Below are 20081 nucleotides of genomic sequence, written 5' to 3'. Positions count from 1 at the left end.
CACAATCAGCTTCCAGCACTGCCAAGGAAACCAGTTCCAAGGGAAACTGTTGGCTGCAGTACTCAGATATGTGGATGAGCAGGAGATAATCAACTTCCCCTCTGCAGTATGAGCGATGCTTGCTCTGAGGGTAACATGCATACTTATGCTTCATTTAGTCCTATAGTTATCCAGACCTTTTCTTTTTAACTCTGTCAAACAGGTTCTGCCTTGTTAACAACTATTAGTCAGTAGAAGCAGGCCTTTGACAGAACAGTGTAAAAATAACATCAATATTAATTCCTTCATTTTTGTGACTTGACAGTGTGACACCCACTTTTTTGAACCCCACAGAACAAAGTCTGATTGCCTTTTTGTTGTTCGAACACGTAGCAGGAGCATACCCCTGTCCACAAGAGAAATGCTATGGTAAGAGGTGGGGTGTCAGAAGGGAGCAGAGCGGTGGGCTGGCTCGCCGGACCCACGGCGTGTGCGTTCCCATCCTCCAGTGCCTCATTCCCAGGAGAACTCCCAGGTGCTCCAGCTGTCAGCTCACATAGCTACAGCTTTCTACTCAAACGGGACATGCCTCTGCTCTGACATGGAGGTCCAAATTCGGGCTCGCACATGGCATCTCACAAACACCTGGCACCTCTGAATTGCTTTACAGTCCTGCAGGAAGGCAGATCGCATTTTCCTTTCTCCTAATTCATCACAGAAATTAAAACACAGAGAACATAAGTATGGACAGTATAATCTAGTTTTAAAAAATACCACAGCAGCAGAGAAACTAGTAAAACCCATACTGCTGTCACGTTTAAGCTTAAGATGTTGAATCAATATCCTACTGCTCACATCAATCCACTCTGTGTATTAAAACTGGAACTGCTCCTATAGCATGCTAAGGATTCAGGCAATTAGCAGTGCTGTATTATAATATAAAGGCTACGCAGAATACCAAATGAAGCATCCCAGAAGGGATGTTTTGTTTTAATCATCTTTTTTCTCTCTCTCCCTTTAAGCATCTCTGGCAAAGGTGAGCGTAACATTAATAAAGGAGTGAGAAGCAACACATTATTTTTCCTGCTGTACCTGGAAGTACCTGGATATTTTTAAAGGCAACTTCATGAAAAAAAATGTCTGGCCTCAAATGTACACAGTGTCTTGATCATGAAAGGGTGAAGAACTCATGCAAGTTCCTTTTACAAAGGGGGCAGAGAGGAAAGCAATGCAGATTTCTTATTCAGCTGCTGGAGAAATTTCTTTCAGCAATCAAGCAGGTTTTCCCTCATGCCCTTGTTCAAGCAACTGTGAAAAAAATAGACTGTTGCCAGGCATTCATTATCTGCTCACCTGTGGGCTAGCTACAAGCCACAGAGCAGAATAAATGGCTTTGTTAAAAAATTGTCTTGACTGATGCTGGGGTGCAAAAAATCAGTGACGCTGCCAGGTGAGCTCTTTCTCTCACAGAGGGAAAAACTGCATTAGGACCTTCCTGGTGAAAAGGTTTTAGCAGAAGGTCGGCTCCCCCACCTCACCTGCCCACTGGCCCTCAGGAGGGAGACTGCAGGCAGACCTGTTCCAGCAGCTCAAGGTTTAGACACCATGCTGCTGACTGGAGAAAATAAATCACATGTGAGTTAGTGGAAATGCATTTGGTTGAATTATTAATGGCAAACAGCAGACTTTTCCAATTTAGCCCTATTTGCTGTTCACGTGTCATCGATAAACACATTGTAGTTTCTATGAAGTGACCCGTGTCATAGCACAAATCACAGCTTTTCTCTCTAACGTTCACCTCTTCGCTATTATTTCAATGCTTAAAACAAGGAGATAGAAAATAATTATTTTAACCTATGAACAAGTTACTTCAAAGGTAAACCATATAGTAGCGAGCAGGGCAAGTTTTCTATAAACATTATATAAACACAAACATTTCACATGAACATTTGTGAAAACCTAAGGTGGGAGAGAAAGGGTAACTCAATTGAAAGTCCATTTTGCCTTCAGGTGCTTTAAATAACATATCTGTACTAGTTAAAAAAATTTCACTCTGCTTTGTCTTTGAAAACTATTTCTAAAACCCACAGCCAATGTGACTGTGCATGTCTTTTTACTGACACATTTTTTAAAAGTGTCAGAGGTGGCACAGGTTTTCACTGAGGTTCCTTTTCATCTGCTTTGAAACGCGTCTGCAGAGAGCAAAGGACAGGATCCGTCCTTCCCACCTTCACCTGTCTGCAGGGGAGGGCTGTACAGAGCTCAGTCTCAGTCACTGGATCCATGTGCCTGTCTTGACCACTTTAGTTGCTTGCACTGGGCAGCAGTGAAATATGCAAAGCTCAGACGGACACTTTTGTGGAGCAAAAGCCATCCCCTTTTTACTCACATCCATTGTCAGCTCCTGAGCATTTGGGTCTTTGCATAAGGGAAAGCGTTCCCCTGTTTTGGGGAAGGTGTCGCTCTGCCTCCACCCAAATACACCAAGAACCAGCACTAGTGCTGTGGCTCCTCCTTGACACTTACCTTGTAACACTGCAGGTAGAAAGAGCTGCTAAATCTGTTTATACACATTCTCAATTATTGTTTCCATTGTATTGATTGAAAAATGAGGAGGAGGGGAGCAGGTGTTTACCCTGTTAATGAGCGCTGTCTGGAAGCCAAGGGGCATTCTTTCCTTGACTGAATAGTATTTTGTTTGGATCTATAATGAGTAAGGAACATTTTTACCTCTGAAGAATACGGGTTTCCATGATAGTGAATAATTTTTGCTCAGCTAACTCTTATCTGCGTGAGAGGATATACAGAATACAAAGGCTACAGGAGTGAAAAAAAAATATTGGTTATTCATATCATGGCAGAAATTTGTAATCTGCACGCTCTGAGATGGGGAACCCTGAGTTATGCCTTCTGCCTGCTCACAACAAGAAACCAGAGGGCTGTACAGAAAGGCCGAGCTATCTCTGACTCCTGTGGGTACCTCTGCACTACACAGCATAGTACACACCAAGATGCTGAATGTGGTTCAGGAGAGTGGGGGTAAAACATCACAGGCAGTTCCCAAAGTGGCTCCTGAAAGCCACTGAGTGCTATGCTCTGCCCCACATTGTACCCAGTGTCCCCCGAAGTGGTTTGGTCCCCAAGCCTTGAGACTGAACACAGCCAGTATGGAAGCAGAGGAATAAATCCCTTGGCTGCCCTGTCACCTCTGTGCCTGCAACAGCAGCCGAACTGCCCAACTGCAGTTCCCAACCCAAGCAAGCACACTCTCTCCTTCCAAAACTCACCCAAAGGCCAGTGGCTGTTTGATGGAAAGGGCAAAGTGCTTCCAGCAGCCTTAAAAGCACAAAGTGGAAGGGGAATCTGTGCTTCTACGCAGAGCAGCTGTGATTAATGAAATACTCCATGCAAAAACCTCTCCTGATTTTTCTTAAAGTCTAATGACACTTCACACATGCAGCTGGCAGCTCACAAAAGCTCCTTGGTTCATCTCTTTAAAAAACAGTGCTCTGCTTCTTGTTGCACAAATCACTTCAATTGCTCACATAGAAATGTATTCTTTATAGAAAAGGGATATTACGCTATCCTGTTTTGAGTCTGATCCTTCTGCATGCATAAAATTAAATGGGAGATACATCACTGACTGCAAACGGGGCAAAACGGAGCCTTTATTGCAGGTTTCTCTGAATGGCTTTTCTGTGTAACTGTTCTCTATTCAGACACACCTTTGCAGCTACACATATGGACAGAGAGACTGTCATAAGCAGACAGTTGTAACCTACCAGCAATAATAATCCAGGAGTCAGAAATTATGGCAAAGGCTTATATACGAGAACAACAGCTTGATTAACAGTATATCCAAGAAATATGCAGAAAAAAACACAGTCAAAACTACTTCTGAACAGCTGGGTATGGTGTGTTGGTTTGCATCTGAGCCTGGAGAAAACATGGAATCTTGCACCTGAAAGCCTTCTTGAGTCGTGCAGGCAGGAAAGGGATGCTTTACTGAAGGGGTTGTTCCCATGATTTACCTTGCAAGGCAGAAAATTCCCTGTCTCACCAAAGAAACCTCAAGGTTCACTAAAAAGAATGCTACACTTTCTACATATCATTTTTTTCTGGAAAGAATAAAGACAGAAATCACCAAAGGAATTTCTGCATTGCTTTTCTCCTCCTGACTTGCTGAGCTGAGCTCCCCATCCCCTAAAGAAAAGAAACAGAGGAAAGTGTTGCAGTTCTCTGAGAACCGGAATCATGTTGTTCTCAATAATTACAGATTGGCCACAGATGACCATGCTGCTCACCCTCGATTCCTCACTTGGGTGCCTAAAGTTAGAGACCAGAACTCTTGCCCAATCCAGGATGCTTGAGGCCCGTTTTAAGAGACTTTAGAGGTAGCTCTGCCTCCAGGGCCACCTTGCAGAAGATGTGAGGACTACAAATTCTGCCCCACTATAAAATACTTAATAGCAGCATAATCAGTGTTAATGGGGCTTGGCAGAACACACTTAGTTTTATGAAGTTCCACACTGAAAATGGCACAAGCTACCATTAGCCACTAAAGCTAAATTTAATTTTCCTCCGTGCTGCCCCAAAGCTAAGTGATATCTTTCTCCTACAAAGATCCTTTGCATAAATAAAGTGAGAAAGGCAGCAGACCTTCACAAATTAGAGCCCTAGACTTTCTCCAACTTTCCATTCACTAATTGGATTCATCCTAATTTAAAGTGTCAGATGTCCTTCTCTGAAATGAAGGAGAAATCTCATTGCCATCCTGCTTTGGCTGAAAAATGGCAGGACTACAAAGGAGGACATCACAGCTCCCAAATCTGTTTGATCCATTCCAGGAAGCTTGTGCCTGAGGTAGAAGCACAGCTGCTTCACTACTTTGTTGTGTCACTCTGACAGAACTAAAACTGATTTCTTTAGAAACAAAAACAAAAAAACCCCATCCGAAACTCAGAGGCCATCCACACCAGCCATACTAAGTTAGAGATGAAAACCACATCAAATAGGCCTGAAATACCTTTTGATAAGCACTGAGCTCTGAAACCTTTAGAATTTTTCAAATCCTCAGGGGTGCTGCTACGCAAATGCTGGCAACTTCAATTATATTTGCATCTAGAAGACTTCTGGAAATTTCATTAAAAATATCCTGAAACAATTTTTACAAATGCAGAGACCATGAGCAGTGTGCCGCAGAGCCAGAGATGCTGGATGCTGAGATCATGAGGTAATAAACACACCTACGCATGTGCCTTGGACTCTGCACCCTTGACGCTGTTAAACTTCCCAGGAGCAGTTAGCCTGACAGAAGAGGCTTTTTCATGGGACAGGTGTAGAATGCAGGGCATGGAGTTTTATTAAAAACTGTCAACACACATGTCTGTTCCATTCTGACCAAAAATGAGCTTTGAGAAAAAAATCTGAAGACTTTCCCTTTGGGCCATTCTTATTTACACTATACCTTGAGGACCAGACCTTCTCCTGCTGGAAACTATTCAGAACACACTAAAGGAGTGAGTCTTGGGCAATCACGGTGTGTTCAGGAGAAGTAACACAAGCAGCACAGCTGTGCTGTTCATTCCAGGCTTATAAACACAACAGAACAGGTTCCCAGTCCGTGTACGTGGACTTTAATTCCTGCAGCAGCTAGAAATATCTCAGAATCAGGCCTGAAATGCTACTAATGTACACCATTCTTAAGGTGAAAAGACAGATTATAACATTTAATTGTTTTTAAACTGGTCATTCTACACCCTGCTGCTTTTCTGCCTTCTTAGTCTACAATTGGATGAAAAGACCTTTTCCCCAAAAAAACCTTTTCCTGTATTGAGCTTACTCCCTTTAACATTACCTGGCAGTCAATACTGCTTCAGACACAGCAGATGGGAAAACAGTCTATACAGATTTACTGTAATGTCATAGGATACTGACTGAAAAAGGTATGTGGCTATCACCCATTCAAACAACCCACCTATAGACTCTTCTGAAGCAGCAACTCCATTTATGGACTATAAAATAGCCATCCAGTGCTATTTAGAGGTTACCTAAAAAAAAAAGTCAAAAGTAACCTCTAATTTTCAAGCAGTACTGTGACTGCATCTTCTCTTCTGGCAACGATTTAATTTAGGAGGAAACAGGCATTCCAGAAATACCAGCACGTACTTATAATTTCTTATGCAAAGCAAAGTGAAGAGCAGGCTGATCAAAATCCATTTACCTGTTAAACCAGTCATCTGTATAGCGAGGGTAGGGGTAGGGATCGTTACTGCTGAAGTCGTAGCTGGCTTTGGCATTCTGCAAAACACAAAGAAGTTCGGTAAGTCAGCAGAAAAACAGATGTGCAGGGCAAAGTGGAACACAAATGGAATGGGGAGCTGCGAATCATTAGCAAACTTCATCCTCTTCGTTCTGCAAGATGTATCTGGATGCAAACCGGTCCCTGTTGTGTTGTGCAATTTCCCACACCAGCAAACCTGGGGAAAGATGCTTTCTAGAGGGCAAAGCCTCCCGCACATCATTAGTATTTCCAAACACTGTGGGTAATTGTGAGGTAGTGAGAGCTCAGGTTATTACTGAGGAACTCTTCACCAACACTTACAAAGAGCATTTATGTGTTATGCTAATTGGTGTGGGAGGACAAAGGTTAAATCCTCTTTTCCAAACAGTGGTGGAAGTGACCAGACACTTGAGACTTGCATCTTATACTTACTTTTGAAAAACTCATTTGTGGTACTACAACAAACAGATTTCTAAAAGCATTTCAATGCCTAAGAATGTAAACTACTCTAAATTCAAATGTGAAAACTGCATTAATGGTCAGTACATATGCCTGGAAATCCCTTTGCATAATTTCTTGGTCCTTTAGTTGTCAAACAGCTTCACAAATGCAGCTTTCAGGCACTTTTGAAAATGTTATCGCATGTCTCTGCTTTTCATATAAATCTAAACCATTCCTGATTTTGCCCTATCAGCACAGATAAGGACACTCAGCAACTTTTTGATGCTACATCTGAGAAGCAACTGGAAAGTTTCAGAAAGTCAAGTGCCATCTACTTTCTTCTCAATTAAAAAATAAAGGGTGACTGAAAATTGAGCTTTTAAATATATTTAAAGCTTCCTCTCAAGTGTACGTTCACAGAAATGATATTTTAATAAACACCATACTCAAGGAATAGAATTATGTTAATTCTTAATTAATGTGTGCTTGTATTCTTTTTTTTCAGATTTGGCTAAGCATGCTATTGAAGATAATTTGAGAGTCGTGTATGAACAGCTTTGCTCCTAAAAACATTTCCCCTCAGCAAATTCTCAGTTCCTGGGTTACAGGAACAGACAGTCCATTGGCAGCACCAAAGCCTTCAGGTTTTGCATTCAAAAGCCCTAACTCTCAAAAACTCTTGTGCCAGAACAAAACAGGGACGACACTGTCCTTGAACCTTGAAGGGTAAAACTAAGTATCTTTCAAGCTACTGCACAGCAATTCTTGGGTGTTCAGAAAGCCTGGGTGTTTATATTCAGCAGGGATGATAAATATTTTGCAGCATTTGAATGGAGCAGAGATTTGCAGAATGTCTATCACGCGGCTTGATGCTGTTCTCCAGCTGAGACACAGCTGAATCCCTCTGTATCTTTATTGATCCCTCCATATCTCTAAACTAAGGCCCCGATTTTCAGCCTGAAGGTTCCTTCCAATAATATCAGCTGTAGCCACAAATTCTCTGTGCTTTAAGTCTCTGCACCCAGGTGTATGTTTAATTTATCTCTTTTAATTACCGCAACTGCTTATACAGCACTTTGGATTGCATAATTTCTATGAGCTAAGAGTAAACAGAACATAACTTTTCAGCCAGGGAAAGAAGGAGAATTTGACAGTGGTTTGTAAATCACGAAAAGCAGAGAGAAGGTGGTCAGGCAGTTATTATTTACTACTTCTCATAATATAAGAACTAGGGGGAATCCATCGAAATTACTAGCAGCAGAAAACAAGAAGTCCTTTTCTCCAGAACACATAATGAGTTACAAAATTCATTGCCTCCCAGCAATATAGAGGTTAAAAGCCTAAATGCAATCAAAAAGTGGTTAGACAAATGAACAGAAGATAAATCTGAAAGGGTATAAGGTGCTGTGCCTTCCTCTTGTTTATCAGCAGTCACCATCCATACCGAATTACTTATAAAGAATGTCTATTATATAATAAAAATGGTTGGTTTGCTATCAGAGAAAGAAACTGTTTTGTACTTTAAGGCATGTCTCTATTTTTGCTTCCTAGCATCCTGTACCTCTACCCCAAATAAGATGCTAAGAGAAAAGTACTGGATCAGATGATGACATTCCTTAAATCATTTATTAACTAATAGCTTGCATACCATGTACGAATGGATTACTTCTGCCTGTGTATAAAATAATGCTTTCCTTAAAAATAAGCTTAGACTGGCATTTTCCAAAGAATTGCCCTGTGCTTTCTAAAATACAGGCAATAAAATCTTCTTTGTAAAACATTCATTCTGTGAAATATGACAATAACAATAAATCAGTTGTCCCTTGTGTTGCTCAGATCTGTAATAAAATTATGTACCTTGAATAATGCAGCAAGCCCATAAATTTTTATATAGCTTTACAAGCCTCTGAAGAATAATTCACATACTCTTTTCCTCCCTAACACAAGAAATGTGCCTGTACTTCCACACTAGTCCAGGAGACGACCAATTAAAGACACACGTCCCGCTAGTCACAGGCTGATTCTGTTCATGATGTTAAAGCACCGACGAATTTACCCCAAAGATTTGTATCTTTTAAAAGAAGAGAAACATTTTCAACACATGGCATCTGGTCTTATCCTCTTCAGGCAACAGCAAATCCTTAGAGATCTGAGGCAGAAAGATACCTTTTGCTTGTTTGATTTCCTTACTGATCCAAAGAACGAGCAAACCCCTGGGCTCAAATTACAACATATAACATCTCGGAGAAACTGTACTAAAATAACACCGACCGTCATGTGGTGGAGAAATGAAATTCTGCTTTGTACACACAAGCTTAAGAAAATGGAATATGCTCACCAGGAGGCAAAGAAGGAGGCAACGTGATATTTTGTCTAGGAGGGATGCTATAAGGCTTAAAGGTCATTAATGAAAAACAGAGGCACTGTTTTTAAGTCAGCAGTCGTACAGTAAGCCATCTCCTCCACCATAGGAAGCATGCTGCTCTATTTTGTTTTGGTTTGTGTTTTCTTTTATTTTTTTTAATGGAAATGAAGAAAAACTTGCAACTTCTTAAATAGCTCTGCCTCTACATGAACTAATTTACACATTCTGTATTACTATCCAGCAAATTCAGAGCTGCATTCAAGACCCTGTCAACACCATGCATATATCCACAAAGTCATGGGCTGTGTTCAAAAATATTAACCTTAAAGAACAAATTCACTGCCGCTGAATATTGTCATCTCCCTCCAGAAACATGAGTCTCTCACCCAGTTCTTGCAGGTACATCATAAAAGTAAAAATACTCAGCCAGACAACACCAGACAGATCCTGAATAATGAATAAGACAGTAGCACACTTTTCTGCCATCCTTCTCTTGAAAACAGTCACCAAATAACACATCAGAGCATCATTTGTAACAGATGGAGTAAAGAAGTCTCCTGGGTCCTGAATAATACCTGAGGTGCACATAAGCCCTCCCAGTATTCTGCTTTCAGTTGTTTATTATACCAGAGGCCCTGCTTGGCCACAGAACAAGCAAGGACAGAGCACACCGGAACGGTGACTTCTTTTTGTGGGTATCACTGAAAAAGCTCGTACTTCAATTTCCTTAACACTCAACATGCACCTGGGATTACGTCAAAAGAAAAACCAGTGAAGTTATAGCCGAAAGAGGATAAACTGACTACAACCAACAGGTGACTACAGCTTAATTTTTACCAGTAGAATTATTTGAGGTAACAAGTGGTAACAATTCTAATCATCCAGCTATTAGAATTTATCGGAAGACACATTCACTGTCTCACTTCTGATGCAGCTGCTTATTTTGCAAAGCTGAAACCTTTTCCACTGCTTAGGTTTAAACACATACAAATAAACAAAAAGTGCAGCTGAAAAAGACATGGGGTCTCCTGTTAACATTTATATTTATCTTCATTAAGGCAGCATTATTTTTAAAGTAACAGTTACGAAGAAAAATTGCATCACTGTGATCATCTTACATTGTGTTCTTTTTGTAGATTAGACGGATTTCCTTTGTCAAGTAACTGATTATCTTCTTTACATAAGACTTGGTGCTACAACATCACACAACCTCTTATTTTACTTTTTCTCCTCTAATTTCTTTCCTATCTCCCTTGCAGACAAAACCAGAAAGGCGACATGAGTTACACTACTTCAGCATCTTCAAAAAGGGAGGCTGCAGGGAAACAAACTATTTCACAGGGGGATAAGGCACCTGGCTGCACAGCAGTGATGTTACCAGGGAGGTACATCTAAGCACTAACTTTTTCAAGCCTCAAAGAACAGAAGAAATTATCAATTCCATTCTTAGATACCAAGACCATTGAACGTTTTCCCAGCAAACAAAATGTAAGTCCAGACGCATCCAGCTAAATGCCATCTAACGCGCTGTGGCTGTTCGCTAATGCTTGGATCAGAGGTACATCGTCAAACAGGACAAAAAAAGAAAAGAAGCAAAAAGACTAAAAGAAAATATAGGCTGGGCAGAATTTTTAAGAAATGGATAATTTCTTTTTTCCTAATAAGCTTTATAAATAAAAGCAGCATATTGAAATATCCTCCATTTCTTCTCCCCTGCATCTTCACCTGATACTAGAAAAACCATAGGAAATTGAGGCAGGCATGTGATTTTATTAAAAAGCAAGCAGCCAAATGAACTTGTGCTTATAACAATTCACCTCTTGGCATTCTTAGTCTGCTCCGCAATTTCCAGGTTGATGTGGAGGAAACCTGAAGCACGTCACCAGTTGTTAATTACTTAGAGTCAGAGCTCTGAAGGCAAAAGCAAGTTAACCTACAAGAAAAGAAAACCTATTTGTGCACTGCCAAACACTCCTCAGTTTTCAGAGGGAGTGCACAAGAACCTTTAAGCTATACCTGCAACATACTGAGGAGGTACTGAATGTCCACAGCGTGGCACATTATTAAGACCATTAATTTCATAAAATAAAATAAGTAACTAGCTACTGATAAAGATTTTCATGGCAAGTAGCCAATTTAAAGCTTTAAAGCTTCAGACGATGGAATGAACTCCTTGATTTCTTTAAATGGGGGGGAGAGGGAGGGGAAGAAAAAAACCTGGCATTTGAGTGGCTAGAGATATATGAGCCATTGGATTATTTTATCTTAATGGCGAATACAAAGAGTGCAATGTCTTTTTACTGAAATTGAATTTTACTGAAAAATACTGTGAACACACACCTCATCTAGCTTTAGTGTTCCATTTTATTAAAGACCTGGCCCGCATTCTCTTTCCAACACATGGATTTTTTTTCCCCCTTCAGATATTTTGGTTATATATTAGTGTGACCTTCTGAAGTTGAGAGAGTAATAGAGGTACGAAGCTGGCAGCAGAGCAATGAGGTCCAGGTCCATTATTCTTAGTTATGTTCCTGTAAGAAATAACTGAGAAGTTTTATCAGTACATCAAATACATGTTGGGTGCTGAGCTGCAGCAAAGGTTGTGTTTGCAGAGCTTTGATGGCTGGCAGCACTTAGAGCCTCTTGGCGGGATGAGCTTTAAGAGAAGGGGAGTTCTTGTTCCTCCCAAAGCCCACCAAAATCTGCCACGAGATCTCCTACCAAATACGATAGGCAAGTTCAGTATAAAGGTCTCTTTCTTACACATCATGGCATGGATAAAAGACAATTTTGGCCATCAGTGGAAGGAAACCTACACCTCAGAGTTTGCAGTATAAACTCAGCAGTCATTTAAACCCAGTTGTTTAGCATTACATGAGCAAGAAAGACACCGAGGTGCTGAGGAGAGTTCAGAGAAAGGTGATGAAGCTGGTGAGGGGTCTGCAGCACAAGTGTGATGAGGAACAGCTGAGGGACCTGGGGCTGTTCAGCCTGGAGAAAAGGAGGCTGAGGGAAGACTTTTTCGCTGTCTACAACTACCTGAAAGGAGGTTGTAGCATGGAGGGGCTTGGTCTCTTCTCCCAAGTAGCAAGGGAGAAGACAAAAGGAAATGGCCTCAAGTTGCACCAGGGGAGGTTCAGATTGGATATTAGGAAACACTCCTTCACGGAAAGATTTGTCAGGCATTGGAACAGGCTGCCTAGGGAAGTGGTGAAGTCACCATCCCTAGAGGTGTTAAAAAGGTGTATAGACGAGGCTCTCAGGGACATGGTTTAGTGACAGAGTCAGGTTATGGTTGGACTCGATGATCTTGAGGGTCTCTTCCAACCGAAATGATTCTATGACATGGTCTGGGTGAAAAGTGGCCACCTGAGCTGGGAGAGCTAACACTTCCCTGCTGCTGTGAGTGCTTTGCAGGCACCAACACCCACATCGGTCTCTGCAACTGCAAAGGCATCACAGTCAGAGTCACTAAAAGTGGATCAATGATCAGCACCGCTTACAGCAAATGCTGGGATACTGAGCACACGGTTATAATGGTGCTCATAAAACAAACTTGGCAGAATATTAAGGATGATGACCACTTGAACGGGTTAAATCAATCCTGTTGTTACAAAACAGGCAAATGGCAGCCTTGCAAAGAGGGAAATCAAAGTGAATTAGATGGTTTGGAGAGCTGGCTACAACCGACAGACCTAGCCTGTGGTGGTTATGGAGAGGGGAGGACAGGGAGAGCTGTTCTGGTGATACAGAGGAACTGAATGCAAGAACAGATGAGACAGAAAAGCGGTTGGGTATTTTTCTTCTTCTGAAAGGTTTCTCAGCTGACAAGAGAACATTAACAGCTGCTAAACGTGTGTTTCACCTAAGCTGCACAAATATGGAAGATGATGAATGGACACATAAAAGTGATACTGTAGGTGAATCAAAAGGAGGTGAGCATTGCAGAGAAGAGAGTCAAAAAACGTAATGCAATCTATTATCTACATTTCTTTTGTCACAAAAAGCAAATACAGGTTGATTTACAGGCCTTAGAGTTAAAAGATCTTGAAGATCTATGCTCTTTTATTCCAGTTGCATGCTGACCTCATTAGCATAGTGTGAGAGCATCCCAGAGGAGTATTAACAATGTGACTAATATATGTCAAGACATGCTGTGTTCTCAGGGATTTTAATGGACCAACTTATGTGCTTTTGCATTAATTAAAAAGTTTGTATCACTTACTCCATCTGGAATCAGCAAAGACAATGGACAACTAAACCCAAAATTTCAGGGAGAGAAAGTGGGACCTTCAGAACAGACATTCTCATGTAAACCCACACATACTATATTTTGCAGCTGTTTATGATTTTAAATAGCACATGATCATTCCAGGTTCTTCTCTTAAAGATTAGTATCTTTGATCACAGCTAGTATTTTCACAGCAATTTACTGGATATGTAAATTTAATAAATGTCCCAGACATCTTTAGCTGACTGAAAGATTCACCATTCCCTCCATCAGACACGGTATTGCTGTTCACTAATTCTGCAGCTGAGTTAAGCACCACTGAAATAAAGTGATTCAGTTTCCCATGAGGATTCTAAAGGACGTGTGCTAGTGTTGAAATTATTAACTCCTTGAACATGGCACAGCCTTTGTGCTCTTCTTGGTATGTATTCGAAGAGAGATCCACCTCCTTTCCTAAAATCCAGACCACAACCTGCCTGCAGAACATTTCCAACAATCCCCAATCCAGAACATTTCCAACAATCCCCAATCTACTTCAAGGCTTATGAGTAAGGACAGCACAGGGAACGTGTGACTGAGGTATTTGCTACCTTATCTATTTAACTTTCACCGAACAGCTCCACAACACTGGAAGTGGCCAAAGTTTCATCAAATACAAGTTCCTCTCTACAGTAAAACATGTAACCAACATGGTTCTGTGATTCCATGTTATCCCAGGCAGTCATGTTTCCACAGCCTATACCTGTTACTGTGGTGATTAAAATAAAAGCAATACACAGTAGAACAAACATTATAAACCTGTTATTTATATGATCTGCAAATTTCTCATTGCTCTGAACTTAATGGAAAAAATACCAGTGATTTCAATGAGGCCAACGTTTTATTAGACATTGTGCACTGCTATTCGGTTCCCCTGTAAAAGATGTTCATTATGCGTATTGCTTCTGTTGGGAACGCAACAGAAATGAAGACCATTATATTTAAATCAAAGCAATCTGAAATAGGGCAGGCGTTTAAAAATACCTTAACCACCTACATAGCTACTGAGAAGTAAAATATTAATATGAAGAACACAGATGCATACAACTAAAATCAAACCATGCAAAGCAAACACCCATGTGAAGATGAAATGCGAGGATAGAAAAAATGGAATTAATTTCAAATGAACCAAATTAATTTACAGGCATAGTGAAGGAGAGGTGTTTAAAGCACTGGAGATCATTTGCATCTTTACCTACTGTATTTATGCTATTATGGTTTTGCAGAAGAAAACTAACTCCTTGTGCCTCCCTGCTCTCATCTTCTGCAAGTCTAGCTTATTCAAAGGCCTGGCTGAAACTCCTTTTAAAACCAGTTGCATACCCACTAGTTAACAGTGGGTTTGAGACTCTCCTTGCCAAAATCATCGGCAGGACTGAAAGTATCTCCCTAACACCTGTCAAATTTTGATGAGGCTTTGTGAGGGACTAATGTTCCTCACACGCACCATCTAATTCAGGCTTCCCTGGGGATACCCCAGGTAGCCAAAATGTAACTACAGCATGTATTTCATAGTTAACTTCCATTTCAATGATGATGGATATTCAGGGACTTCAACACTGCTTAATGTCTTAAACAGCACGAGGAGTTAAAATAACTAATCTTTGAAAAACAGAAAAAAGAAATAATCTTCCAAATAGAAAAATACTCAAAAATGGTTTTGCCTTTTACAATCCAAAATGTGGCATTTTGGCTTTTGGGAAACAGAAGCTCTTTATTTGATTTTGTTGAAACTGGCTTTAAAATTAGATGGTGTGCTGCCTCCAGGGGACCGAGTATCTGACCCTGTTCTCCCAAGTGGACCATGCACCAGAGTGGGATTTTGTTGCTGCTATTTTAATTCAGTATGTTCTAGAAGCCAAATATTTAAAATGAGGTTGAACTGATCAAAAATAAAAATATTTTGCTTTTATCTTCCCATAGACGCTTTGATTTTCTAAAACACTCATATTTTCTAGCAAAATATTGTTCTGATGGAAGATTTCTGGCCAATTCCAAAAGCTAATTGGTCTGCAGGAAGGGAGGTAATAAAACACCAATACAAAACAATACCAGGTCCCTTCTCTGGCAAACAGTGAGGACTAATAACGTTTCTCAACTTTTCTTGTCCAAATAGAAGAAGAAAATATTTCCAAAAACTCACTTGGAGATGCCCTGGGGAGAGGCACAAGCCAATTTCCAATGCACCACGTAGAACTGATGCAGATACGTCCTTATCTGCTCTCTTCCACCCCGTGCATTTCTCATTTCAACAATCTTAATTTACTTTCCACGGATGATGCCTTAAGTGAAAATTAATACCACCGCTTAATGATTAAAGCGATTAGCCACCTTGCACTTTCTCAGTGTGCAGCTGATTAATTAAGTACATTGATTATAGAGAAAAATAAATGCTGTGGACAACGTGTGGTCTTAAGCTTGCACAGCAAGTGTCTTTGGCACTATCTCACGTTGCTTGCACATCAGGAGTGCATTTAACTTGAAGATTTTTCCTTTCAGGTGGTTCTAATGCAGAAAAAAGCTGGCAACCTTTTGCAGCATTCATTGCTCTGAAAACAATCTCAGGCAAATGCAACTACAATACGTATCTTTCTGATTCTAAAGGAACTGTACTCTGAGGATATTTTATAGCCAGTATAAATCAGTGCATCCCCCTGAAGAGGCCAACACCAGTGTCAGCTCCAGCTGTATAGATGGTGCTGAGCAGCAAGGCCCAGAACTTGCTGAGCATTCAGGGCCCAGATCTCTCATAATAGGTTTTAACAAAGCAATTATCATCCTTCAGTGGGAGAAATCCAGTGTTCATCTGCAAATACAGCTCTGTATGTGAGACAAATCACATCTGCTTAAGGTAATCATACCTCCTTCACTAGTTGCAGCCTTCTTTGAAAGAAAAAGCCTCTTCCTACACACTTGGGCCACCTGAAGTGATCCAGAGGAGAAACAGCCTTCAAATTCTTTTTGCTTTTCCTTCTCTTTAATTGAGTTGAAAGCTAGAAAGCTTTGATAACAAGGACAAAACATGTCCTTTACATAGCACCATGGCCTCTCTCTCCTGTTAGCAGTGCTCATATTAAGTCCCTATAAGGCAGAGGAGCTATACAATAATCTGATCTAAACTGGAGCACACGAGCTCCCCTGCAACAAGTACCTGAAAAACCAGTTACTGGCAGGAGCAGGGGAGGAGGAGAAGACTGTTTGCAGGATCCCAATATGTTTTATAAGATGTGAAGCATTTTCTGTACGGTGAAGCCAGCGCAGCCCTCCAAGTACAGAGAGAACCTCATTTGCCTGGCTAATCTTATCAGAGACAGCATCATCTCTTTTTCAGCCTTTCCTATGTTCAGAGAAAAAAACAGATTGCATATAACAGAGAGATGAGCCCAGAAGCTGATCCTGCACAGAACGACAGAAAAAAATAGCCAAGTCTCAGACAGATAACTTCATTCTCTTCCCAGTAACTTCTAATTTATGCCAGTGAAACTTCATTGTCTTGCATGTCTTGAATGATCATCTTCTAAATGCTAAAACCAGCCTCCTAGCTGCCAGAAGCCATCTGAGCAGCATAAACAGCCCAGGAGAAGGCCATCAGTTCCGGTTGCTAAGGCATCAGTCAGCCTGGCATTTAAACACCCAATCCATCCTTCTATCCTGGCAAAAAAGAGGTTTCATTTTGTCTCAACAATTTCTTGATGAAATTTCTGCCACAATCTACTTCAACAGCATCCATCAAACATTGTGCTTACCAGATTTTCAGTGTTAGCAGAAGGATGTCTGTGAATTTATCCCAGGCTTTGGTTGATAATTTTTAATTGTTATGCTAGTGTTTATTTTAGAAAACCTATTAGCAAAAAACCCAACACCAAAACAACCCCAAACCAAATAATCTAAAATCCAATTAGTGTGGAAACATCTGAATCAGTTTATTTCGTCCCTTGTTTTTAATCTGTGTTATTTCAATATCACAATTAAAAACAGGTACTAGCATCAATGGCCAGCATGCAGAGTTTGCCCATAAAATACTTTTGATGTTATAGCACTAAAGCTTTTATTGACATTCAATGTCTAGTGCATGTGCTCAATAACCCTTTGAAATGCAGTAGAAAATGGCAGTGTAGCTGTCTCAGTCTCCTCAAAATCATGCCATCAGAACCAGATCTCATAAAGTGAGCTGAAATCATTTGCTGACACCAGGCAAGGATGAGCCTGACTCTGTTATGGTTTAGCTTTACACTCCCTGTGGATCCCCTGGGCTGGTATTAATGACAGTGCAAAGACCCTGGGAGCTTTTCAAGGTCTTCAGAGGGTTTCCAACCAATTTCTGTCTTGGAAGGGCCACCAGTTACAGCTGAACTCTATTTGACTTGGGCAATTACCTCAGCTGGGATTTTAGTGCGGCAGATCATCAGGGTCAAAGTACAGCATGTTTCAAAAAGATGGACCCAATGTGAAATCACTATCCCTTTGAAACAGGGTCCACCCTTCTGAAACATCCTGGAGCATGGTTCAATAGATGTCAATGGAGCTCTGTCAAACTAGAAAACCCTGCAGTTAAGCCCCAGTGATTTTAGTGGAGATACTGATGATTTATACTAGTAAATCACGAAGATCAGGCTCTTCACCTTCAGAACAATTTGCAGGCCTTTTTGGTAGCATGGAAGGAGGCCAAGACATACTCAGAAATTCAGATTAATGAAGGAAACACAAACTTTATAAAAGGAAGAAGATCCTTTATGCTGTTGCTAAGCTTCACTGCATGTGTTGCAGTGTATAATTTATTGCCTGTACTATTTCTTATTTCTTTTGTGGCTCTAAAGATTATTCAATGATGGTTTTGTTTCTCTAGCCAACAATGGAAATTGCAGTTTGTAACAGAAGTAGAACATTTCCCTGCTTCGCTGCTTATGTGATAAGATAATTATTCCAAAAATATGCTCCAGCAAGGCGGGTGGAGCTGTTATCACATTAACTGGTGACAAGTTACTAAAAGTTGTGAGGAAGAGACTGCTTCGTGTTTCGAGATGATGCCAAAACTTAAAAGAGAAGACAGGTAAGACCACATGCTGTTCACATTTGAATAAGAAATGACAGATGACAGAAAACTTCAATTAACCCTAGGGTAACTCCAGAAAGTCTTCCCTCATTCCTTCCATATGGGATTTTTGCTCAGCAAATCCTTCCTTGCATACAGCTCGACTGACAGCTGCTAAGGACCTTGGAAGATGGAACATACGGTTCTGTCATAAAGATACATTACAGAGAAGAAAAGATAGGGGAAGGACAGCAATGAAGTGCTGCTAGGAGGAATACATGTTTGTTTGTGCACGTTACATCTGTGTAATTCCACAGATTCCAAAATATTTTCTCATCTGAATATGTTACATTACTATCTATTAATATTACTAAAAGTTCTGCATGATTCTCATTGTACAGGTATCAGTACTTTGTAGAAAAGTTACCTATTCAGACAGTCACCTCCAGTTTTCCTACAGTAAGTGTTTGTCTTGTTCTTTCACCCTCCCCACCTCTCTGCTTCAGGCAGAGTTCAGACACTGAAACCAACAGTTTTTACTCCTGGCCCAAGTCTCTTGGTGGGATCCTGATTTTTCTCACTACTGCTAATCATGGGCAAACCCACTTACGTGAGATGATCAGCTCCCTGCTGCTATAAGTGGGATAATGCAGCTACATTGACCTTCACCAGCAGACACCGGCCAAGTACAAAAGTCCTGCAATACAAACTGATACGAGAGAGATCAGCTTATGTTTTTGTTCATGGCAAAACAAAGCTCCATTTGCTCTCTTAGTTTTTTCTTTAAAACAATCTGCTAAAATTTGTAATGTACACCCCCCACAGCTGCTGTTCTCCTCTTTTATTAGACATGTCTAATATGCAGCCCTTGTTACTTCACTCCTCTTTCTCACTCAGATGCTGTATCTTGGAGAAGTCAGCACTGAAAATTGCTGGCTTTGTATGTACAGTCTGAGTTGAAAGAAAACCACGGAGTACGTTAGGCTTCAGCTTTTTAATCATCAGTTCATAATGAAGGGTTCTCTTTGCGGGGAAAAGAACAATTTCCTGAGGCTGAACCTCTGCAGGGTTTCCAAGGCTCAGAAGAAAATATCGATCATTTGACAACGAGTCCCTCTGCATTCACGGTGCAGAATGGAAAATTCCAGCTTTGCCATAACCCCCCAGTTGCAGAAAAGCAAGTAGCTGTACTGCACAGCAAGCTGGGAGCACGCATACTCCTTTCCATGTATATAAAGTGCCTTAAAAAGAGAAATGGATGATTCAAGCAGTGAAGCTCAGAAACTGCAAAGAAAAATATGGATAGAAGTGCACTCCATATGATAGGTCATAGTTCAGCAATTTTTAGGAGACAATACCATTTTTTTTTCTTTAAAAAGCTCTTTCTTTTCCCTGACTCTCCATTTTGTCTAAGTGCTAACCCCAATTAAACTGTTCAAGCGAGAAAACCAGCAAGTCAAAAACATAAAAGCCAAATTAAACTGAGTAACCAAGGCCAAGTTTTTATACTTGGAAATGCTCAAGTGCCAAAAACACCACCTTTGGGAGACTTTCTAATTGCTCCCCATTTTCCAAGCAAGATGTACCGACATTACCAGTGTATGTAGGTATTTGCAGCTTGAGAAAAATAAGCTGTAGGCTTTTAATTTCCTAACAATAAACAATCTAACTTAAGAGAAACCTACCCGAAAGTGCAAATGTCGTGGAACAC

General features: G+C 40.6%; 1 protein-coding gene across 1 annotated transcript in view; it reads right to left on the bottom strand.

Moving 5' to 3' along the window:
- Positions 1–20081, bottom strand: part of PCSK2 (proprotein convertase subtilisin/kexin type 2) — a 101685-nt gene that overhangs the window by 24406 nt on the left and 57198 nt on the right. The window contains exon 6 of the mRNA XM_082048395.1: positions 6203–6279. Within this exon, the coding sequence (XP_081904521.1) occupies positions 6203–6279 (77 nt within the window). The remainder of the gene's footprint in view (positions 1–6202; positions 6280–20081) is intronic.

Source organism: Streptopelia decaocto (genome assembly GCF_964273445.1).
Source record: "Streptopelia decaocto genome assembly, chromosome: 3".
Taxonomy (NCBI): domain Eukaryota; kingdom Metazoa; phylum Chordata; class Aves; order Columbiformes; family Columbidae; genus Streptopelia; species Streptopelia decaocto.
The sequence above is the reverse complement of the archived record's forward strand: the minus strand, read 5'-3'. Positions and strand labels throughout refer to the sequence as shown.